Consider the following 23,590-nt stretch of genomic DNA (forward strand, 5'->3'; position numbering starts at 1 on the left):
CCACAAGGGAAGGCCCTGAGCTGGAACACTTTGGACATGCTCAAGGGTCTAGAAGGCGTTGATGTCTGACCAGAGTCTGTGAGGGGCGAGGAGCAGGAAAGGAGGGGCGCCAGGGGGACAGGCTGCTCTGTGGCACCTTCCAGGACAATGTGGGGACTCTGGCTTTCACGCTGAGTGGGGTGGGAAACAACCAGGGGGTTTCCAGGGGAAGGTAAACAGGATTTGGAAAATCTAAAAAATGGAAGATTTTCTAAAGTCTTGGCTTACAGTGACTACATGATTATACACGTGTTCAGAGAATATGGCATACATTTTTCTATTTAATTCTTTCCTACAACATAAGTTCGCTGAATCTAGGGACCCTGTTTGTCTAGTTCACTGCTGGATCTCCAGGGCCTAAAACAGTACTTGGCATCCAGGAAGCACTCAAGAAATATTTGATGAAGGTGCACGTGAACGATTAAATCTGTGAATGGGGTCTCTGAATCCACTGACTTAGCTCAAAGAGGTAGAATCCCTTTCTCCTACCTCCACTCCCCAAACTGGCTGAATAGCTCACTTCAACATGTAAGTCTACTGTTTAAGTGCACCTGGAACGTTCTAAATAAATTATACGTTAAAATATGCCCTAGGGGATGACATTTTCTTTCATAGCTTGGCAATAAATTTATTTCTCCGGGAATCTGCGATAAGCAGTGTTTTAACAAATGAGAAAGAGGAGAAAAATAAACACAAATTTTTATAAAGTTGTCACAGTCTGCCACAAAATTTTAAGTGAGGGTTATTTTTAAACTATTTTAAATGCTTGTGGGAGGAAGGGTTGGGTTTGTGTCCTGGGAAGTACTTTTACTCCCAAAGGCTTCAACTTAGCTGTCCACCAGGGGAAAGGGCACTAAAAAAAAAAAAAAAAGTTTCTGGCCTAAGATATATGGTACAAAATGAGCTGCTTGGACTCTCTGAGTGCAACATAAGAATACAAAAACTGAACCATCACAGGGAGTCATGGAATCCTGAGTGCTTGGTCAAATGGTTTAATTTCACGCATACTTCACAGCTTGTCCTATTCAGAATAGAAAAGCCAATAAAAATAAGCTTTAAATAAGGATAAGAAAACATATGTACATCTGTTGTGTGAAAACAAACATTCCAGACACTGTTTTTCTGGTGTGGATAGGACAGAAGTGATAACCAAACAAAATCAGTTAATGATGAAAGTTCAAGGACAAATACTGAAATTTACTAATAACTAAATAAAGCAGACATATATACAATGTTATAGTTTCATGTCTGTCATTCCTCACAGGATTTCCAAAGTTTCAAATTATATAATGCCTCCATTATATCCCTTTGGAAAATTTTAATGTTACCATGTTACTTTCATCCATGAAAAAAAAAAAAATCAAAGAGTGTCTCTCTGCAGGCAGGCACTCCAAAACATCTCCCTTGGCAATCCAGGGTGACATCACTGAGGCCTTTCTTCAGGGAACACCGACCACTGCAAAGGCTTCCCGAACAAAACTCGACACTTTCCTAAAATCCATGCTGATCCACATTCATGCATGTTCAATAAATTAATGTTTTTATAAAAGAAAAAAATGCTCTCAAATATGGGTGTGAGTAGAGTGCCTTCAGGGGAAACAATGTTACCCATTGTAAAGCAGGGAAGTGGGTGAGTAAGTCCAATGAAATGTTTGGGTTAAGAAAACATTTTCTATTATCAAATTTCATATTAGTTCTTTTAGCATACAAACCTGTGGCCACCTCTTTGGGCAGTAAAGATGATAGTAGAAATAACAAAAGCAGCTGTACTGTACTGAATGCCAAGTTATTATGTGCTTTAAACATAGTCTCTGGTTGGTTCTCCTAACTAGTTATAAATGAGGACATCAAGGCTTTAAGAGACCTCATTTAAGATCATGCATCTAGGGCGCCTGGGTGGCTCAGTGGTTAAGCCTCTGCCTTTGGCTCAGGTCATGATCTCAGGGTCCTGAGATCGAGCCCCACATCGGGCTCTCTGCTCAGCAGGGAGCCTGCTTCCTCCTCTCTCTCTGCCTGCCTCTCTGCCTGCTTCTGGTCTCTGTCTGTCAAAATAATAAATAAAATCTTTAAAAAAAAAAAAAGATCATGTATCTACTACAATAATCAAAACTGTGTGCTACAAGTTAAGGGCGGACATGAAGATCAGAGGAATACAGCTGGAATTCCAGTAAGAAATCCAGGCACCTACGGTTATGCAAAATCAGTTCACTGGTGAACGGATATTCCACAAGGGTGCCAAGACAATTAAGAAAAGACTTTTCGATAAATGGTGCTGGGACCACTGGAATTCCACATGAAAACAAATAATTTAGACCTCGAATTCATATCAAATATAAAAATTAATTCAAAATGGATCAAAGACCTAAACAGTGTTAATCTTTCTAACCATGGATTTGGCAATGGTTTCTTAGATAAGGCACCTAAAGTACAAACAACCAAAGAAAAATAGACAAACTTCTATTCATGAAAATTAGAAATGTTTGCACTTCAAAGAAAAAGTGAGAAAAACAACCCATGGAACAGAAGCAGACATTTGCAACTCATATATCTAATAAGAATCTGGTATCTAGAATGTATAAACTCTAGTATCCAGAATATATAGAGGCTTACAACAGTAAAAAAGATAATCAATTTAAAATGAACAAAAGACTTAGACCATAATCTATGATCTACCACAATCATGATCTATTAAAAAAGAACGATAAACTAGACTGAATTAAAATTTAAAACTTCTCTGTGAAAGACACTGCCAAGAAAATGAAAAGCAAAGCCACAGATTGGGAGAAAATACTTGCAAAAGACAATTCTGATAAAAACAACAACAACAAAAAACAAAAAACAAACAAATAAAAAAACATAAAAAAAACCCTGGTGTAAAAAAATGGGCCAAAGACTTTAACAGACACCTCACCAAGGTACACTGATGGCAAATAAGCACATGGAAACATGCTCCTGGTCATAGAACATCAGAGAATTACAAATTTAAACAGCAATGAGATACTACTACACACCTATCAGAATGAACAAAATCCAAAACTCTGACAACACCAAATGCTGGTGAGGATGTGGAGCTACAGGAACTCTCATTCCCTGCTGATGGGAACGTAAAATGGTACAGCCAGGTTGGACAACAGTTTGGTGATTTCTTACAAAATGAAGCATCATCTTGCTGTACAATCCAGCAATGCACTCTTTGGCATTTACCCAAAGAAGCTGAAAACTCATGTCACCACAAAAACACGTTACAGCGATGTTTACCACAGCTTGATTCACAATTACCAAACTTTGGGAGCAATTAAGATGTCCTTCAGTAGGTGAATGGATAAGTGCGGTACATCCAGACATAGGAATATTATTTAGCATTAGCATAGAATATTTAGCATTATTTAGCAATATTATTTAGCATTAGCATTAAATAAAAATTAAATATTATTTAGCATTATTTAGCTAAATAATTAATATTATTTAGCATTAATTAAATAATTAGCATTATTTAGCATTAGAATATTATTTAGCAATATTATTTAGCATTAGCTAATATTAATTAGCATTAGCTCATTAAATGAGCTTTCAAGCACAAAAAGATATGGAGAAAACCTGAATGTGTATTACAACGTTGAAAGAAGGTAATCTGAAAAGTCAACTACTATATGATTCCAGCTATATGATATTCTGGAAAAAGGCAAAACTCTGGAGACCCTAAAAAGTTCAGTAGTTGCAGAGATTGGGGCAGGGGGGAAGAGGGATAAACAGATGGATCCTAGAGGATTTTTAGGGCAATGAAACCATTCTATATGATACTATGATGATGGATACGTGTCATCATAAATGTGCTCAAACCCATAAAATGTACAACAGCAAGAACGAACCCTACTGTAAACTATGGACGCTGGGTGACAAACATGTTCATCATTAGTAACAATGTGCAACTCGGATGTAGATGTTGATAATGGGAAAAGTCTGTATATATCAGGGCAGGAGGTATAAGGGAAATCTCTATACCTTTTGCTCAATACTGCTGTGAACTTAAAGCTGCTTTAAAAACACAAGTTACTTTAAAAATAAGCTATTTTTCCAAATAAGATATTTCCAAATAAGATACTTCTCCAAAGAAGATATACAAATAGCCCCTCCACACATAGAAAGGTGTTCGACATCACTTACCATCAGGGAAATGACAAGCATCACAATGAGCTCTCACTTCACACCCATTAGGATAGTTACAATCAGAGAGATGAGCAATAACAAGCGTTGGCCAGAATATGGAGAAATCAGAACCCTCATACGCTGCTGTTGCAGACTCAGGAAAACTGAAAACATATGTTCACATGAAAAAACGTGTATGTTAAGTGCTCAAAGCAGCTTTATTCACAAAAAAACAAAATGTGGAAACAACCCAGTATCAACTGACGGATGCATAAACAAATGTGGGTGCTGGGTGTATCCATACAATGGAATATTATCCAACTATGAAAAGGAACATAGTACTAATATATGCTATACTATAGAAGAAACTTGCAAATGAAGTGAACAAAGCCAGTCACAATGGACTGCATAATGTATGACTCCATTTATACAGAACGTCCAGACAGGTAAATGTATAGAGACAGAAAGCAGACATGTGGTTGCCAGGAATGTGGGCAGAGACACATGGGGAGTGGCTAACAGGTATGAAGCTTCTCTTGAAGGCGGCGGAAATGTTGTGAAATTAGATAGTAAAGATAACAAAACACACTGAATTGTACATTTTAAAAGAGTGAATTTTATGGTATGCAAATTATTTCTCATCTTTATACTGACCAAAAAAAAAAAAAAAAAAAAAAAGATGTATCCAGTAAGTTGCAGAACCAGAATTTAAACGATGGACCCTGACTTCAGAGTCACGCTGTCTCCCACTATTAGGCTAAGAGTTGATATACATTTGCCAAACTAAGAATAGCAGGCATTCCTTCCTCTCTTCCTTCCTCCCTCTCTCCCCTCCGTCCTGCAACAAATTCACTCAGTTAATAAATATTTATTGAGCGTACGTTCTGTGGCAGACAATGTATTTGTTGGCTTTTTTCTTTACTGTGGCAAAATATCTACAACATAAAATTTACCATTTCAACCATTTTTAAGTGTGCCATTTGGTGACCTTAAGTACATTCTTAGTATATAACCATTTCCACACATTTTCATCTCCTGAAACTCTGTAACCTTTAAGCAGTAACACTTGCTTCCCTTGCCCCCAGCCCCTGGTAACTTTGATTCAACTTGTCTCTAAGAATTTCTTCATTCTAGATACCTCAGATAAATAGAATTATACAATATCTGTCTTTTTTGTCTGCCTACTTCACTCAGCAAAACGTCTTAAGGGTTCATCCATTTTGTACTATGTATCAGAATGTCATTCTTTTTAGGGCTGAATAATATTCCACCACACGTATCAACCACAATTTGCTCACTCATTCATCTGTTACTGAACACGTGGATTGTCTCTACTCTTTGGCTCTTGTGAATAATGCAGTGATGAACACGGGCATACAAGTATCTGTTTGTTTTCCTGTTTTTAATTCTCTGGGTGCGTAGCTAAAAGCTGAATCGATGGGTCCGATGGTAATTCTATGTCTAACTTTTTGAGGAACCACCAACCTGTTTTCCACAGCAGCTGCACCATTTTGCATTCCCACCAGCAATGTCTAAAGGTTCCAATTTCTCCACGACCTTGCCAACACTTCTTATTCTCATTGTTCTTAAAATGGCCATCCTGCTGAGTATGAAGTGTCTCTTCATGGTTTTGATTTGCATTTCCCTAACAGCTAGTGATGTTAGACATCTTTATATGTGCTTACTGGTCATTTATGTATCTTTGGAGAAATGTATATTCAAGTCCTTCACTCATTTTTTAATTGAGCTGCTTGGTTTTTGCTGTTAGAATCATCCAGCAAACCTTTAAGTATTACATACCTCTCGTGCTAAGAAATGTATTTGTTTGTAGTCTATGTTGGTGGGTGACTGATGAAGTCAGTAAGAAGAAAGATTAAACTACTGAAAATAAATATATTATTTATGTGCATGATATATAATAGACTACTCAACATTAAAGAGTTCTTAAACACAGTGGAATTCAGAGGGAACTATGATCAAACATACAAACATACATCTTTTTTTTTTTTAAGATTTTTATTTATTTATTTATTTGACAGAGAGAGATCACAAGTAGGCAGAGAGGCAAGGAGAGAGAGAGAGGAGGAAGCAGGCTCCCTGCTGAGCAGAGAGCCCAATGCGGGACTCGATCCCAGGACCCTGAGATCATGACCTGAGTCGAAGGCGCGGCTTAACCCACTGAGCCACCCAGGCGCCCAAACATTCATCTTTTGAGAGCATTTTCCAAAGTATATATCTAGTGACTGAATTTATTTCATCAGATTACTTTCAAAAAGATTTGAGGCCTTTATAAAATGCATATGATAAAAAAGAAAAAAAAAGCACTCCTATATTGTCATTCTGTAGTTCCCCAAGGGAGTACTCAAGTTTTATGAAGGAAATAATCTGTTTATCTAACAGAATTCTCAAACTGGCCTCTGGATTCCTCTTACCCTACCTCCAAATCTTTCTCTCGTAGCTGTTCCTGTCTTGGCAATCCATCTTTTCAGAGCTGGGGCCAGCAGCCTGGGTGTTACCCTTGACTTCTCTTTCCCTCCGCTCTCGTATCTATTTCATCAGAAAACCCTCACCACTCTACTGTTAATTATTACTTCCAGTTTATTCTGTCTCCACTCCTATACCCCAGTTCTCTCTTTCCACTTTTGCTGACCCAACTCCACCCACTCTACTTTTGCCTGAGATCCTGCTTAATATAAGTCAGAGCTTGGGTCCTTTCTTTGGATCTCCTCACTGAAAGTGAAGGTCTGTACATTACCTGCACTGCTCGTTCCTTGCCAAATCTCATTTCCCACTACCCCACACCCTGACTTTGACCACACGGGCTCTCTGCTATTCCTGAAGATTCCAAGCACAATCTCTTAAAAACTTTGTCTCCAAATGTACCTTTGCTTTCCTTAGATATGCAGATGGCTTGTTTCCTCACTTTCTTAGGTCTCTGTTGTAAAACCATTTTATCAGGAAGGCCGTGAAATCATTATATATAAAATAACAATCCTAACTCACTCCAACCAACATCCCTTTTCCCCTCATTTCACTATGTTTCTTTGTGTCATTTTCTCGATCACACACATACACACACATACATGCACACATGCACAGAGTTTCTATCCCTCTAATTCGAAAGCTACCTGATATCTACTTGCATAGATAAAAACATATATAAACACTGAATGAATGAACATGGATACTTTTTTTTTTTAAGATTTTATTTATTTATTTGACAGAAATCACAAGTAGGCAGAGGCAGAGGCAGGCAGAGAGAGAGGGAGGCAGGCTCCCCGCTGAGCAGAGAGCCCGATGCGGGGCTCATCCTAGGACCCTGGGATCATGACCTGAGCCGAAGGGAGGCTTTAACCCACTGAGCCACCCAGGCGCCCCTGAACATAGATTCAGAACACATTGTGTGTTCTATATTCCCAAGCCCCACATGGGACAACCAGATTTCAACTAAACTTTTGCTGAACCTACCAGAAGTGAGGATTTCAAGAAGTGCAAGTGGTTTTTAAGGAATGTTTAGCCACAACTCCTGTCGTAATGTGGTTCAGACAACCCATTCTCACTTGGAAAACTAAAGAAAATATAACTGTCACAGCTTCTCTACTTCTAAGCAGATTGTTTCACTATAACCTAAGAGCCTTGTGTTTGAAGCATAAGACCATATTTGATGACCGAGGCTACCCCCAATTCTGTTAAATATTGTGCAATAAAAGAATCTCTGTGGGGAGCCTGAGTGGCTCAGTGGGTGAAGCCTCTGCCTTCGGCTCAGGTCATGATCTCAGGATCCTGGGATCAAGCCCCGCTTTGGGCCCTCTGCTCAGCAGGGAGCCTGCTTCTCTCTCTCTCTGCCTGCCTCTCTGCCTACTTGTGATCTCTGTCTGTCAATAAGTAAGTAAGTAAATAAATAAAATAACTTCTAACAATTGGGCAATAATCTGTCTTTAGACAGATTTAGATCAAAACACAATGTAGGGCTTGATTCTTTTGATAAAATCAAGCTGCAAGAATAAGAAAACATGAGGGGGAGGGGCGCCTGGGTGGCTCAGTGGCTTAAGCCTCTGCCTTCAGCTCAGAGTCCTGAGATCGAGCCCCTCATCGGGCTCTCTGCTCAGCGGGGAGCCTGCTTCCCCCTCTCTCTCTCTGCCTGCCTCTCTGCCTAGTTGTGATCGCTCTCTGTCAAATAAATAAATAAAATCTTTATTAAAAAAAAAAAAAGAAGTAGATCTGTGTCACAGATGAGGAAACTTGGAGCTTAGAGTTTAAGAAAAGTCAGTCTCTAAAGAGGTATGCCAGCAACCCTAACCAAACTCTGCCTCCAAGGAAAACATAATGTTTATTATCTTGGACTGCAAAAAAAATTTCCCTTTTCCCCTGAGAGAAAAACTATTTCTATCTTCCAAGGCCATTTGCAATAAAATCATTTTTGAGAAGGTAGTTCAGAGTAAAAGTGCAGAAACATTTAAAAGCCATGGAGAATCGCCACCCCATATGAAATAATTTAGAATGCATCTGATGTGAGATGTTGTAGTTATCACTGATTTTCCGAAGAATGTTTAATAAAATAAGAACAAATATTTATAGTGTATTATGACATAAAAAACCAGGTCTCATTCTCCAAAATTATATATACACACAAAGAAAGAAAATAAACTTAACTTTTTATATTACTTTTCTATTTATATGTAAAGCAAGGGCTGATAATCTACACAGAGTTAACAGCAGTTTTTCCCAGGTGTTGAGATACATGTGATTTTTATTTTCTTTCTGCTCTTTCAAACTAAATTTTCTGTGATATACTTCTGTTAGCAGAAAAAAAAAGGCTTTTCAAAAAATATACACAGATATGGCTGACACCTAAAGTACAAGTGATAAAAGAAAAAAAATGCGTAAGTTAGACTTCATCAAAATTAAAAACCTTTGTGCTTCAAAGGATGTCTTCAAGACCATGAAAAGAAAACTGACAGGGGCGCCTGGGTGGCTCAGTGGGTTAAGCCGCTGCCTTCGGCTCAGGTCGTGATCTCAGGGTCCTGGGATTGAGTCCCACATCAGGCTCTCTGCTTAGCAGGGAGCCTGCTTCCTCCTCTCTCTCTCTCTGCCTGCCTCTCTGCCAAATAAAAAATAAAATCTTTAAAAAAAAAAAAAAAGAAAGAAAACTGACAGAATGGGAGGAGATATCTGCAAGTCATATATCTAGTTATGGACCTGTATCCAGAATAAATAAAGAATTTTTTGCAACTAAATAAGTAAATTTTTAAAAAGACAAATAATGCAATTTAAAGACAATCAAAGGATTTGAACAGATGTTTCTCCAAAGAAGATAAAACCAATGGTCACTAAGCACATGAAAAGACACACAATGTAATTAGTCATTAGGGAAATGCAAATCAAAACCATGATACATACCACTTTACACCCACTAAGATGAATAAAAGAAAAAAGACAGTAACAAGTAACAATGATATGGAAAAACTAGAATCCTCATTCACTGGTGGAACTTTGAAATGGTACATTCCAGTTCTTCAAAATGTTAAACTTAGAGGTGTCATATGATTCAGCAATTTCACTCAAGAAGTGAGATTCCACCTATGACAAAGAAAAACATATGCCCACACAAAAACTTGTATACAAAAGTTCATAGGAACATTATTCATAGGAGCCCAACAATGGAAACAAGACAAATATTCATCAACTGATGAATGGGTAAACAAAATCTGGCATATCCATAGAATGGATAGAAAGCAATGAAGTGCTGACAAACGCTACGACTCTGATGAACCTTGAAAACATTATGCTAAGGGAAAAAAGCAAGCCACACGCTGTATGACCCAATTTATATGAAATGTCCAGAAAAAGCAAATATACAGACAGAAAGTACATTAGTGGTTGATGGGTAAGGAGGAGGGAAAAGTGGGAGTGATCATTACTAAGTATGGGTTTCTTTTTGGAGTGATGACATGTTCTGGAATTAGATAATTGTGTTGGTGAACATATAGAAAAGGAGAGACACATATTTTAAAAGAATTAATTTTATAGTATGTGAATTCGGAGTAAATTTGTTATTATATATATATTACAATATATATACGCCACCCACATAATAAAATCACCAATAATTAAAATGTAAAAAAATATAAGCGGATAACACAGAAAAGTAACAAAATATCAAAAAACATGTTTGGAAAGGTTTCAACATCACTAGTTAAAAAAAAAAATACAATGAAAGAATGAAGTGCCATTCCCCTTATTTAAATGAGCAAATATTTTTATTTATGTTTTTATTTTTTAGGTTGTCTTTGCTTTTTTTTAAATTAACAACATATAATGTATTATTAGTTTCAGAGGTACAGATTTTTAATTCTTCAGTCTTAGATGATACTCAATGACAAATATTTTTTAAATAATAAAGCAATGGCACAGTGAGGACACTACACTCTGTTTCTAAAAATTGATATAATGTTTTGGTAAAGTCATTTGGCAATATATATCAATTGTTCATCTTCTGTGACACAGTAACTCCATCTAGGGATCTATCCTAAGGGAGTAGTTACATATGCAGATAATAATTAATAAACAAGATTTTCATCATAACATTACTGTAATAGCCTTATGGGGAAATGTTTAATGTGATAATATTTTTACATTATAAAACATCACACAGTCTTCTAAAAGCATGTTTTCAAAGACCACAATACAGTAAAGGAAACATACAACAAAATTGAACTGGGTGATCCTTAATTTATAAACAAACAAATAAAAGGGTTGAGTATTCATGCAAAGAGAAAACCGGCAGAAGGAAATATATTCAATTATTAACAGTGGTTAATTTCTGTATCAATTCTAATATAGAATCAAAAAATACTTGTATAACCTGAAAATTATTACTTGTTAAATGAAATTGAAAGAAGAAATAACAGTGCTGATGAAAACACAGAAAAAGAATCTTCTCATGAATCTACTGATCCTTCTCAATCACATAGAACACTTGCACATCAGATCACTATTTTCAAACGGGGGACATGGAATTTTCTAATTACAAGTTGGTAACTTGGACATTAATTCAAAGCAAGATTCTAAAATTGCTTCTTTAATGGAATTTTGTATGAACCTAGAAAAGGAAACCATCAATCAGCAGGAACATTGTAATACATCATCATCACAGACAACTTCATTTTTTCCTTCCATAAGTTATTTGGAGAGGTGATGAAGGACAAGTTTCTCAAATGGTAGATGGCACCAAACCAAGAGAACAAGTTAATCTGCTACCAGAATGGAAATCCTGGGAGATGGGGGGAAACAGCTTTGGTTACTAGGAAGTTACAACCACCTAATAATCTAGTTTCTTTCTTGGACAAAATCATGGATGAGGTAACAGGGGGTAGTCTGTTAAAATGCCAATGGTAAAAACCAAGAGGGGCAGAAGATGTGTACCAGGATCAAAAGACAGAATAAGGGATTAAGCAATAAACCAAACCAATGAGACTCTATTCAACAAAGATGAGTATAAGACACTATCATTCAAGGAAAAGGCAGGGCAGGTTTGAATTCACAGCACAATGTGTGGAGCTAATTTAATGGTTCTCTTCCACAGTCAGTTCACCAAAAGGCCACTGAGATGTGGCCCTGTGGTAGGCACAATTTACAACCATAAAGAGTTAATAAATTTTACTCTCCCAATTCAACAAAACCTAAAGTAATCACATTTTTGTAACTCACTGAATAAAGTAACCCGGATGGTAAAAGAACTTAAACAAAGCCACTGGTTGGCTGCCAGAATAGGCAGCCCTAAGCTAACTACTTAGGTAGGAGGGAAACGTTAGGGCGATGGAAGCATGAAATGAAATACTTGAAGAGCCATTTCCTGGAAGGAGGGTTGATGCACTGGGCAATATCCCAATGAACAGAACTAGACCTAATTGCTAAAAACTAAAGTGAAACAGATTTTTACTAAATACAAAGAAACTTCTTAATGATTAGAGCTGTCCATGGTCATTATGGACTGCCAAGGGACACAGTGAGAAGGACACCGTGCATGACAAGTATGAAACTTGGAGTAGGTGGGCACTTAGCTTAGAGGAAATTTAAACATGACTCTAGAACAGAGAAGAACTACAAAACCCACCAAAAACAGCTTAAAAAATAGCAATAAACACATACCTATCAATACTTATTTTTAATGTAAATGGACCAAATGCTCCAATCAAAAGACACAATCTGGCTGAATGGACAAAAAAATAAGATCCATATATATGCTGCCTCTAAGAGTCTCACTTTAGACTCTTTAGAGAGTCTCACCTGAAGACACACACAGACTGAAAGTGAAGGGATGGAAAAAGATATTTTATGCAAATGGAATGAAAAGAAACCTGGAGTAGCAATACTTATATTAGACAAAACAGACTTTAAAGATTTTTTTTTCAGACTTTAAAGATTTTATTTATTTATTTATTTGACAGACAGAGAGATCACAAACAGGCAGAGAGGCAGGCGGGGGGTGGGGGTTGGAGCAGGCTCCCTGCTGAGCAGAGATTTTTTTTTCCCCATGTGGGGCTCGATCCCAGGACCCTGAGATCGTAACCTAAGCTGAAGGCAGAGGCTTAACCCATTGAGCCACCCAGGTGCCCCCAGACAAAACAGACTTTAAATCAAAAAACTTACAGACAAAGAAGGTCATTCCAAAATGATAAAGGGATCACTCTAACAAGAAGATATAACAGTTGTAAATATTTACACACCCAAAATACGAGCACCTAAATACGTACAGGAAATACTAACAGACATAAAGGGGAGAAATTGACAGCAATACAATAATACTGCAGACTTTCACACCCATATACATCAATGGATAGATCATACAGAGAGAAAATCAATAAGGAAACAGAGTACTTAAATGATACATTAGACAAAATGGATCAATAGATAAATTTTTAAAAATGCCATTCAAACAGCAGATTCCTTTCAAGTGCACATGTAACATTCTCCAGAACAGATCACATGTTAGGCCACAAAACAAGTCTCAATAAATTTAAGAAGACTGAAATCAAGCATTTTTTTCCAACCATAATGATATGAAATTAGACATTAATTATAATTTTAAAAACTAGGAAAAAACCCACAAGTACATAGAGGTCAAGCAACATGCTACTAAACAACCAAGGGGTCAAGAAAGATCAAAGAGGAAACCCAAAAATACCTTGAGACAAATGAGAATGGAAAAACAATGGTCCAAAATCTATGGAACTAGCAAAAGCATTTCTAAGAAGGAAGTTTATCTTAATACAGGCCTACCTCAAAATATAAGGAAAATCTCAAATAAGCAATCTTACTTCCACCCAATGGAATATAAAAAGAACAAACAAAGTCCGAAGTTAGTAATAGAAATAAGAAAGGAAATAAATGAAATATAAACTTTAAAAAACAATATAAAAGATCAACAAAACTAAGAGCTGGTTCTGTCCAAAGATAACAAAATTGAAAAACCTTTAGTCAGACTCAATAAGAAAAATACGGAGGGCTCAAATAAATAAAATAAAAAATGAAAGAGGAGAAGGTACAACCGACACCACAGAACTACAAAGGATTATAAGAGACTACTACGAACAATTATATGCCAACAAACTGGGCCTAGAAAACAATGAATAAACCTAGAAGAAATGGAGAAATCGATAGAAACATGTAATCTTCCAAACTTCACTAGGAAGAAACAGGAAATCTGAACAGACCAAGTATTAGGATAAAATTGAATAGGTAATCAAGAAACTCCCACTAAACCGAAGTCCAAATGGATTTACCAGTAAATTCTACCATCTATTAAGAAAGAGTTAGTATCTGTCTCAAACTATTTCCCAAAAAATAGAAGAGGAAGAAACACTTCCAAATTATTTCTATGAGGCCAGCATTACCCTGATATCAAAACTGACAAAAAAATTAAATTACCGGCCAATATCCCTGATGAACACGAACACAAATTCCTCAACAAAATATTATCAACCAAATTCAATAATACGTTAAAAGGATCATATAGCACAATCAAGTGGGATGTTGAAAGGATGGTTCAATATGAGCAAATCAATGTGTTCACTACATTAACAAAATGATAAAATCTCTCAACAAAGTGAGTACAGAAGGAACACAGCCCAGCATAATAAATACCATATATGACAAATCCACTATCATACTCAACAGTGAAAACCTGAAAGCTTTTCTTCTAAGATCAGGAACAAAGCAAAGATGCTCAATCCAATCACTTTTATTCAACACAGTACTGAAAATCTTAGCCCCAGTAATCAGACAAGCAAAAGAAATGAGGCATCTAAGTTGGTTACGAGGAAGTAAAACTTTCACCATTTGTCAACAAAATGATATAGAAAACTCTAAAGACACCATAAAAAAAACTATTAGAACAAACAAATTCAGTAAAGTTGCAGGGCACAAAATTAATACCCAGATATCTATTCCTAATAAATCTATACACTAATAACAAACCATCAGAAAGATAAATTAAGGGGCACCTGGGTGGCTCAGTGGGTTAAGTCTCTGCTTTCTGCTCAGGTCATGATCTCAGGGTCCTGGGATGAAGCCCCACAGGGAGCTTGCTTCCCCCTTTTTCTCTGCCTGCCTCTCTGTCTACTTGTGATCTCTCTCTCTCTCTCTCTCTCTCTTTCTCTGTGTCAAATAAATAAAATATTTTAAAAAAGAAAGATAAATTAAGAAAACAATCCCATTTATAATTCCATCAAAAAGAATGAAATACCTAGAGATAAAGGTAACTAAGGAGGTTAAAGACTTACAGTCCAAAAACTAGAAGACATGGATGAAAGAAATTGAAGAAAAGACAAATCAGTGGAAAGATACACTGTTCTCATGGACTGGAAGAATCAATATCGTTAAAATGTCCATACCACTTAAAGCAATCAACAGATTCAATGCAATCCCTATCAAAATACCAATGGTATATTCCACAGAACTAGAATAAATAAACCTAAAATTTGTATGAGCAAATTTTACAAAGCAATCTTGAGAAAGAACAAAACTCGAGGTATTAAGCTCCAGATCTCAAACTATGCTACAAACCTATACTCATCAAAACAGTATGGTACTGGCACTAAAACAGACACATAAATCAATGGAACAGAACGGAGCCCGGAAATAAACCCACATTTATATGGTTAATTAATCTAAAACAAAGGAGGCAAGAACACACAACAGGGGAAAGACGGTGTCTTCAATAAATGGTGCTGAAGAACGTGGACTCCTACATGCAAAAGAATGAAACTGGACCACTCTCTTACATCAGATACTAAGATAAACTCAATATGGATTAAAGACTTATATAAAAGACCTGAAAACATAAAGCTCATAAAACATAACACAAGCAGTAACTTCAATGGCACTGGTTTTAGTAATATTTTTTTGGATCTATCGTCACAGAGAAGGACAAAAATATACAAATCCAAAAATAAACAAATAGGGCTACATCAAACTAAAAAGATTTTTTCCACATCAAAGGAAACCATCAACAACATAAAAAGACAACCTACTAAACAAAATATTTGCTAATGATACATCTGATAAAGGACTAATATATAAATTATATAAAGAACTCATACAACATGACTGTAAAAAGCCCTACAACAATCCATTTTAAAAATGGGCAGAGGAGGGGCGCCTGGGTGGCTTAGTGGGTTAAGCCTCTGCCTTTGGCTCCGGTCATGATCCCAGGGTCCTGGGATGGAGCCCCGCATCGGGCTCTCTGCTTGGTGGGGAACCTGCTTCCCCCCGCCTCTCTGCCTGCTGCTCTGCCTACTTGTGATTTCTCTCTGTGTCAAATAAATAAATAAAATCTTAAAAAAAAAAAAATGAGCAGAGGAGCTGAACAGACATTTTCCAGAAAGACATACAGATGGCCAACAGACATGTGAAAAGATGCTCTACATCACTAACCATCAGGGAAAGGAAAATCACCACCACAAAGAGGTATCAGCCCACACCTGTCAGCATAGCTAGTATCAAACAGACAAGAAATAACAAATGTTGGCAAGGGTGTAGAGAAAACGAAACCCCCATGCACTGTTGGTGGGAATGACAATTGGTGCAACCACTATGGAAAATAGTATGGAGAACCCTCAAAAAATTAAAAATAGAATTATCATATGACCCAGCAATTCCACTACTGGGTATTGACCTAAAGGAAACAAAATGCTAATTTAAAAAGATAGATGTATATTGAAACATTACTCACAATGACCAAAATATGGAAGCAACCTGAGAGTCTTCAACAGATGAGTGGATAAAAAATATTTGGCATATTTATGAAATGGACTATCATTCCATCATAAAAAAGAATGAAATCTTGCATTTGCCACCACACAGACCTAGAGGTATGATATTATGCTAAGTGAAGTAAGTCAGACAGAGAAAGACAAACATTGTATGATTTCATTTACATGTGGAATCTAAAAACAACAACAACAAATAAAACAAAGTAGAAACCTATTCAAACATACTCATAAGTACAGAGGACAAATGAGTAGTTGCCAGAGGGGAGGAGTGGTGGGTGGACAAAGTAGGTGAAGGAGGCTAAGAGGTTCAAACTTCCAGTTATAAAATAAATAAGTCATAGGGATGTATACTACAGCACAGGGAGCAGTCGATAATATTGCAATAACCATGGAGGGTGACAGATGGTGAGTGGGCTTATCATGGGGACCGTTTCGTAATTATGTAGACATTGAATCACTATGTCGTACACCTGAAACTGATAATCATGTATGCCAAGTAACTTTAATTTAAACACAAAACAAAAAACACAGGATTCTAGTCCATTCTCTTCTCAGATGCCAATACCTCCATATCTTCACTGCCAAGAGTCACTTGTTTTAGATGCCTCTATTCCATTAAAAGATAAACTAATTTCTTTTATACAAACAGGTGTAATTGTGGGAAACAACCTCTCTATTATCAAGCATGATCTTCTTCTTTGCCATCTCTACCCTGTGTTTCTGTGGAGACTATAAAGAATTTGCCTAAACACTGGGCCATATGAGAATCTTTCAAATCCTGAAAGATATCATGTGATACCCTCATGAGATTGTTCCTACTGTAAAAGCTTTCTATTCTGGGCATTATATATTAAGAAAATTATACCAGAGACTTTCATAGGGCCTCAAAATCCAAATCCCTAATAGTGGAGACAGGTTACACAAACTATAGCCACATGAATAATATGCACTCACTAAAACAATAAGTAGGTTAATGAATTCTGAATATAATATACATATATAAAAAATAACAGTGGGAAAAAGTTCAGTAAGGGAGAAAAAACACACTATAACTATGTAAAAAGGGTCACTGTCTCAAATCAGAACTGAATTTGGAATGATAGAAATATGACTTCATGCTCACTGGGTTGGTTTTGTAAGAAATTGCTTTAATGTTTAACTATTAAATTCTGTATTCCCCTTTGATGCAAATCTATCTATTCATACCATCTAAACCATTGTTTCCAAAGAATCTAGGTTCTCTATACCATACATGTCATTTTGCAGTATTGAAATCACATGAAGGTTTTAGTAATATCGTAATAAGATGTAATTAATCATAACTTCCCCAAAAAAGTAACATAGAATTACTATATGACCCTGTAATTCCACTTCTAGGGATACACCTAAGAGAACTAAATACTTATTTTCAGGGGGTGGGGATTGGGCAAAATGAGTGAAAGGGAGAGGGAGATACAGGCCTCCTATTATGGAATGACTAAATCATGGAAATAAAGGAGCATAAAGAATACAGTCAATGATGTGTAATAGCCATGAAATGGGACAGGTGGTAGCTACACTTGTGGTGAATATAGAATAATGTATAAACTTGTCACGCTCCAAGTAGTATGCTTGAAACTACGGTACCATTGTGAGTCAACGATATGCAAATTTTAAAAAAATTATTTTCACACATACACACAAACAAGTATAGGAGTGTTCATAGCAGCAATATTCATAATCATCAAAAAGTGGGAACAACCCAAATGCCCATCAGCTGTTGAATGGATAAGCAGCACATAGTGGAATATCATCCTGCATAAAAGGGAATGAGGTATCATTACACGCTATGACTTGGATGAACCCAGAAATATTATGCTAAACGAAAGAAGTCGTAAGAGGCCATATCTCAGATTATGGTATGAGATGTCCACAATAGGCAAACCTAACAGAGACCAAAAGTAGATTAGTGGTTGGCATGGGGGAACAAGGACTGATTACTAATCGGCACTGGGTTTCTTTTGCGGGTGATAAAATGTTCTTAATTAGAGACTGGTGATGGTTGCAGAACATTGTAAATGCACTAACAAACACTGAATTGTATAAAATTACTGAAATGGTGAATTTCATGTTAATTAGGATTCTAGCTCATTAAAACTACATACAATCACAAAATACATATTTTATATATATAATAAAAATTTTATTTTATATATAATATATTATATATAATAAAAAATTTATATATATAAAATATGTGTATATATATATATATATACACACACACATATATATATATATGACATAATATACTGACCTCTATGAGTATTCAACACTAAATCTATTAGAGGATTCACAATACTATCCCTATTCATGGGTAAAACACACAAGGCCTGGTTCACTAAAGCAAATAGGAAAAACGGAAGAACTGAAACCAAGAATAACTCACTCCTATTATCCAATTGTTAATTTATTTACTGATGCTTAATTGGGCCAGAAACTGTGTTAGAGTGAATAAGACATGATCCTCACCTTCATAGGGCTCCTAGTCTAGCATGGGAGCTGGACATTAACCTATGACTCAAATAAATCTTAAACTTGTAACAAGGAGCCTAAGGTGAAATATTATGTTTGGTGATACAATATAACAGGCAAACCTGACTCAGAGGAGGAACTGGGCAACAACCACTCTGAGGAATTTCTCTCTAGTCTATAGCTAGAGATGAGTTTTAGCCTGGTCTGAGGCTAAGAGTCTATCCCCCAGATGTAACAGCAGTGCAAAAGTCCTGGGGCAGAAAAGAACTCACATTAGAGAAACACATGAAGGCTCGTTGTGACCAGAGGGTAGTAAATAAGAAAATGACTGTCACAGAATGAGGCTGGGGAAGTGAAGAGGGGTTGGTCTATCCAGGGCCTTATGGCCACTCTGAGCATTCTCACTTTGTATACTAGGTACGAAGGGAAACCACCCAGAGGACATCTGACTCCTGATTTCGGCTCAAGTCACGATCTCAAAGCTGTGAGATTGAGCCCTGTGTCAGGCTCTGCGCTCAGCACAGAGTCTGCTTGAGATGTTCTCTTCCTCTCCCTCTGTCAACCACCCTGCCCTTACACTCTCTCTCTAAAATAAGTAAATCTTTAAAAATAAAGACCAAAAAAAAGGGGGGGGGAAGCCACCCAAGAATTTCAGCGGACAAGTAACATGATCAGCTTGTGCCTTAAAAGCCTCCCCAGGCTCCCACTGTGCAGAAGGGGTTAGTTAGAGAAGAATGAAAAGAACGGTGACCAGTTAGTAGGCTAGCCCCGTAATGGCTCCGATAAGGGGATGAGGTGGAAAAAGAAGACATTTTCAAGGTCATTTTTGCAGTTTGGAAGTCATCACATATTCTATTTTACAACTAAAATTTAGTGACATGGGGGGTAAAAAAAGGCCTTCCAGAAAGATCAAAGCATAAAAAGTAGAGATTACTTAGCCAGGATTCTAGACACATTAGCTTCAGTCCAGTACCAAACCAAATCCTACAAAACATTTCAAGCTACATCCAGGAGTCCTGCAGTCTTTTTGTATAACTGAACCCACTTCTTGCCGCGTAATTTCTTTCTACCAAGCTTTCAGACTGGTTAAAAAAGAAATCCAGATAGAGAAGTAAAAACCCAAAAGTTCACTATGATGAGTGCAGGTAATGGTTGGTGTCCTCACTTTGACCCAACTACAGACTAGCTTATCCTCAGAACATTTCTTTTCTATAAAGGAACAATTCTGGGAGAGAAACACCCTGCTTAACATATGCTCAGTTAAAGGCTTCAGTTAAACACGCACACACACACACAGAAAGAAATATGTGCAAAGTATTCCAGATTATTCATGTGCATCTGTCTCAAACTGCACTCCAGAGACAGAAGCAGAACACAGAGGCTGTGATGGATATCATACAGCTTCTAAAGAGTAAATGAATGACTTTCATTGTAGTAGCAAAGCAACTGTACATTATACATGCATATATGCATGCACTTCTTTTCCTCTTAAAGTAAAAGCCTGTTATCCACATGGTAAATAATCACTTCAAACCCACAGTGGATCAGAAAAACAAAATTTGTGAATATCCTTATATCCTTATAGCCCAAGACATGAATCATAAAATCTAAGGCAAACTACCTATCCAGCTCCCCCAGAGCATACTGGAAACAAAACAGAAGGATGGATATAATCACGACTAATGATATACTTCGCAACATATACTCTGTAAGTAGCCGTGTTCTATTTTTCATTTATACTGTGAAAATTAGTTTTGCACCTAAAAATGCAAAATGAAAAGAGATGTTGTTTAGCCTCAAGCAATCACTTCATCATTTCCATCTTTATCACTCATAAGGTTTCAGCGTCTTTGAGGTTATAATGATACCTTACAATACATCGCATGGACGCAATTTGCAAGAGAACTGTTTCAAGCGCTCCTGGTCCTCCTTGACCAGAGTCACGTTAAGACACTACTCTTCTTTTTGTTTGTTTAAAATTATTTTTATTAACATGTAATGTATTATTTGCCCCAGGGGTACAGGTCTGTGAATCATCAGGCTTAACACATTTCACAGCACTCACCATAGCCCATACCCTCCCCGGTGTCCATCACCCAGCCACCGTATCCCTACCCCCCAGCCCCCCAGCAACCCTCAGTTTGTTTCCTGAGATTTAAGAGTCTCTTGTGGTTTGTTTCCCAAGATGCTACTCTTCTTTAAGAAGACTTCCTCACCCTTTATAGTTGAGCTCATTCTCATCCACCCTCTTCTCCATCCACTGTCTCTTGTATATATCTCTGTCCAGACTTACAACTGCCTCCTCTTCCAGACAAGGAGTAACCCTGAGGCTTCGAGATCCCAGAACCTAACAGAGCCTCACTCATGAAAGGTTCTCAAAGGCTTGTGAAATGATATGAATGAGTAAATTAATCTGATCCATCCAATCTCTGTATTTAATTTTTCCACCTGTGTTATCCTAAATATTAATAACCCTCGATCCAATGCCATTTCAGATGATTCTCCATTCCCCCCTCCCATTTTTTCCATTTCCTAATAGAAGAAGATTTCTGATTTGAGGTACTAAACTGCTTAGAGGGTGTTCACGAAAACCAATTATAAGAATAAGTAGAATATTGTTTGCTGCTTAGGTTTATACACATGGCTTTGTATAGAATTTGAACATAGACTAGAAAAGGCCTTCACTCCCCACATCATATTCTATGGTGTCATGTCACTCTATCACTTTTGCTGTTGACCTTCACATCAGGTATCATTTTTATAAAGGGCCCCCTTTATCATGACAAAGATGTCCTTGGCAAGGATGAAGGGAATCCGTGAGTTAAATCTGTCATTCCGGAATAAATTATTTAGCACCACTTCCATCCTGAAAGCTCTGAGCCGCCTACCTTGTGGTTTAGGGCACTCTCTTCTATGTTTACAATTTCCCAATAGTAAAGCAACAATTTAACTCCGTAGTGCAAAATCAATACAACTTAAATTAACTATTGGAACTGACACTATCTAGCAAACTAAAAGATTTATTCTTCCACTGACCTGAGATCATTATAAAGCTGCTTCTACAAAGAGGTACTTAAGAACCATTCTACAATTTAGGGATGAATTCTTACTGGACTTTTAACAAAGCGATGCCCTCCCTCTCCCCCCTTGCATGAAAAGAGTGGGATCCCTGGAGCCCCCTAAATTCTGACCACACAGACCCAGCTTTGACTCAACTCTATCAAGGGCCTAGATTTTGAACGTGAGATCATCCTGGAAACACAAGGAGCTATGGTGGCAGTAACGAGAGACAGCCAACTGGCTTGAAATACATTCTTTCACTAGTCTAGGGTTTTTGTTAGACACGAATGCTGATATAGTTTTCACTCTGAATTACATTAGTAGTGCAACTATGAGTGGGAAAGTTTGGTGCAGCCGTCAACGATTCAGTGTCATTATCTGGAATGGCCAGGCACCAGCCGCTTTTGTTGAGTGGCAAAAGCTGGTGCTGTTTTCAAACACACCGGTGGATGAATCTGAAAGCGGCACCCTTCTCAATGAACGAAAACTGGTGGAAACGGCAAGAAGATGGAAGGACCGAGAATAACGTTCACCCCACACCGAATATTGATCATCTGCTCTGTGTAAGGTCCATTGCAGCTGAGAGCCTGAGGATGTGAGCTATGTGGGTCTGAGTCCTTAGATTCAACAAGCTTCCGGAGTGCCCGATGCAGTCCACCTGCACGTAACTCCTTCCCTTGCACCTGTCATCAGGAAGGCTTTTTCTCTTTCAATTGCTGAGAGCAGCCAACAGAAAATTGGGGGCGGGGGGGGGGGGCAGTAAAGGAGTGGGGTGCAGCAACAGCAACCTAGTGCCAGACCAGAAGGGAGCGTTTATCAGCTTATCAGCAGCCTTATTACTCAACGGACAATTGGGGTTCCTTCCCATCCACCCTTATGTCCAATGCGCGCTCTCAAGGACAAGAGGTTAGATCCGGCAACAGCCAAAGCTAGGCCTGTGAGGCAGCCAGAGAAAGACCAGCCTCACAGCGAACCGGGAGATGCTCGAGCCCTGCCTCCTCCTCCCTGGCTCACGATGCCGGCCAGCGCCCCGCAGGGAAACCGGGCCTCCCGCCGGCTCAGCATCCCTCCTCCAGCTCCCGCTCTCCCTCTTCCGCCCGCGCCCGTGCCACCAACCTTGGGCGTGCGGATGTGCTCCATGGTGGGCCCGCGTCTGCAAGGTCCCGGGCAGGCGCGGCCTCACGCACCTGCGCGCGTCTGCAGCGCGGCGGGAGGGGACGCGGGGAGGGGGCTTCGCGCCCGGGAGCGGGCGGGCCACAGGGCTTGGCTCCGCCTCCAGGTGCGGCGGCGCCCGCGCGAGGCCGGCGTGCGGGCCCGGGGCGCCAGCGCGGCCCTAGAGCGCGCGCGCTCCCGTGTTCCTGCCACCTGCCCTGCGGGAGGCCGCCCGGCCCAGTCCTGGCTGGGGTCTCTGAGAGCCGCTGGCTCTTCTTTAAGAGGGGCAGCCAGCGTAATACTGTGACGCTGCGGTTCCCCAAGACACAATGGGGGCCTTGTGTTGGGTGTGGCCTCTTGGAGGATTGCTGGGGAGTACGCGCAGCTCCGCAGCGCCCATTGAT

General features: G+C 38.4%; 1 protein-coding gene across 1 annotated transcript in view; it reads right to left on the reverse strand.

Annotated features, from left to right (window-relative positions):
• The window catches only part of MTMR7 (myotubularin related protein 7), a 102,438-nt gene extending 79,096 nt beyond the window's left edge, over positions 1-23,342 (reverse strand). The window contains exon 1 of the mRNA XM_059384150.1: positions 23,151-23,342. Within this exon, the coding sequence (XP_059240133.1) occupies positions 23,151-23,174 (24 nt within the window). The 5' untranslated portion in view covers positions 23,175-23,342. The remainder of the gene's footprint in view (positions 1-23,150) is intronic.
• Positions 23,343-23,590: the final 248 nt, after the last annotated feature.

Source organism: Mustela nigripes, chromosome 18 (assembly GCF_022355385.1).
Source record: "Mustela nigripes isolate SB6536 chromosome 18, MUSNIG.SB6536, whole genome shotgun sequence".
NCBI classification, from domain to species: domain Eukaryota; kingdom Metazoa; phylum Chordata; class Mammalia; order Carnivora; family Mustelidae; genus Mustela; species Mustela nigripes.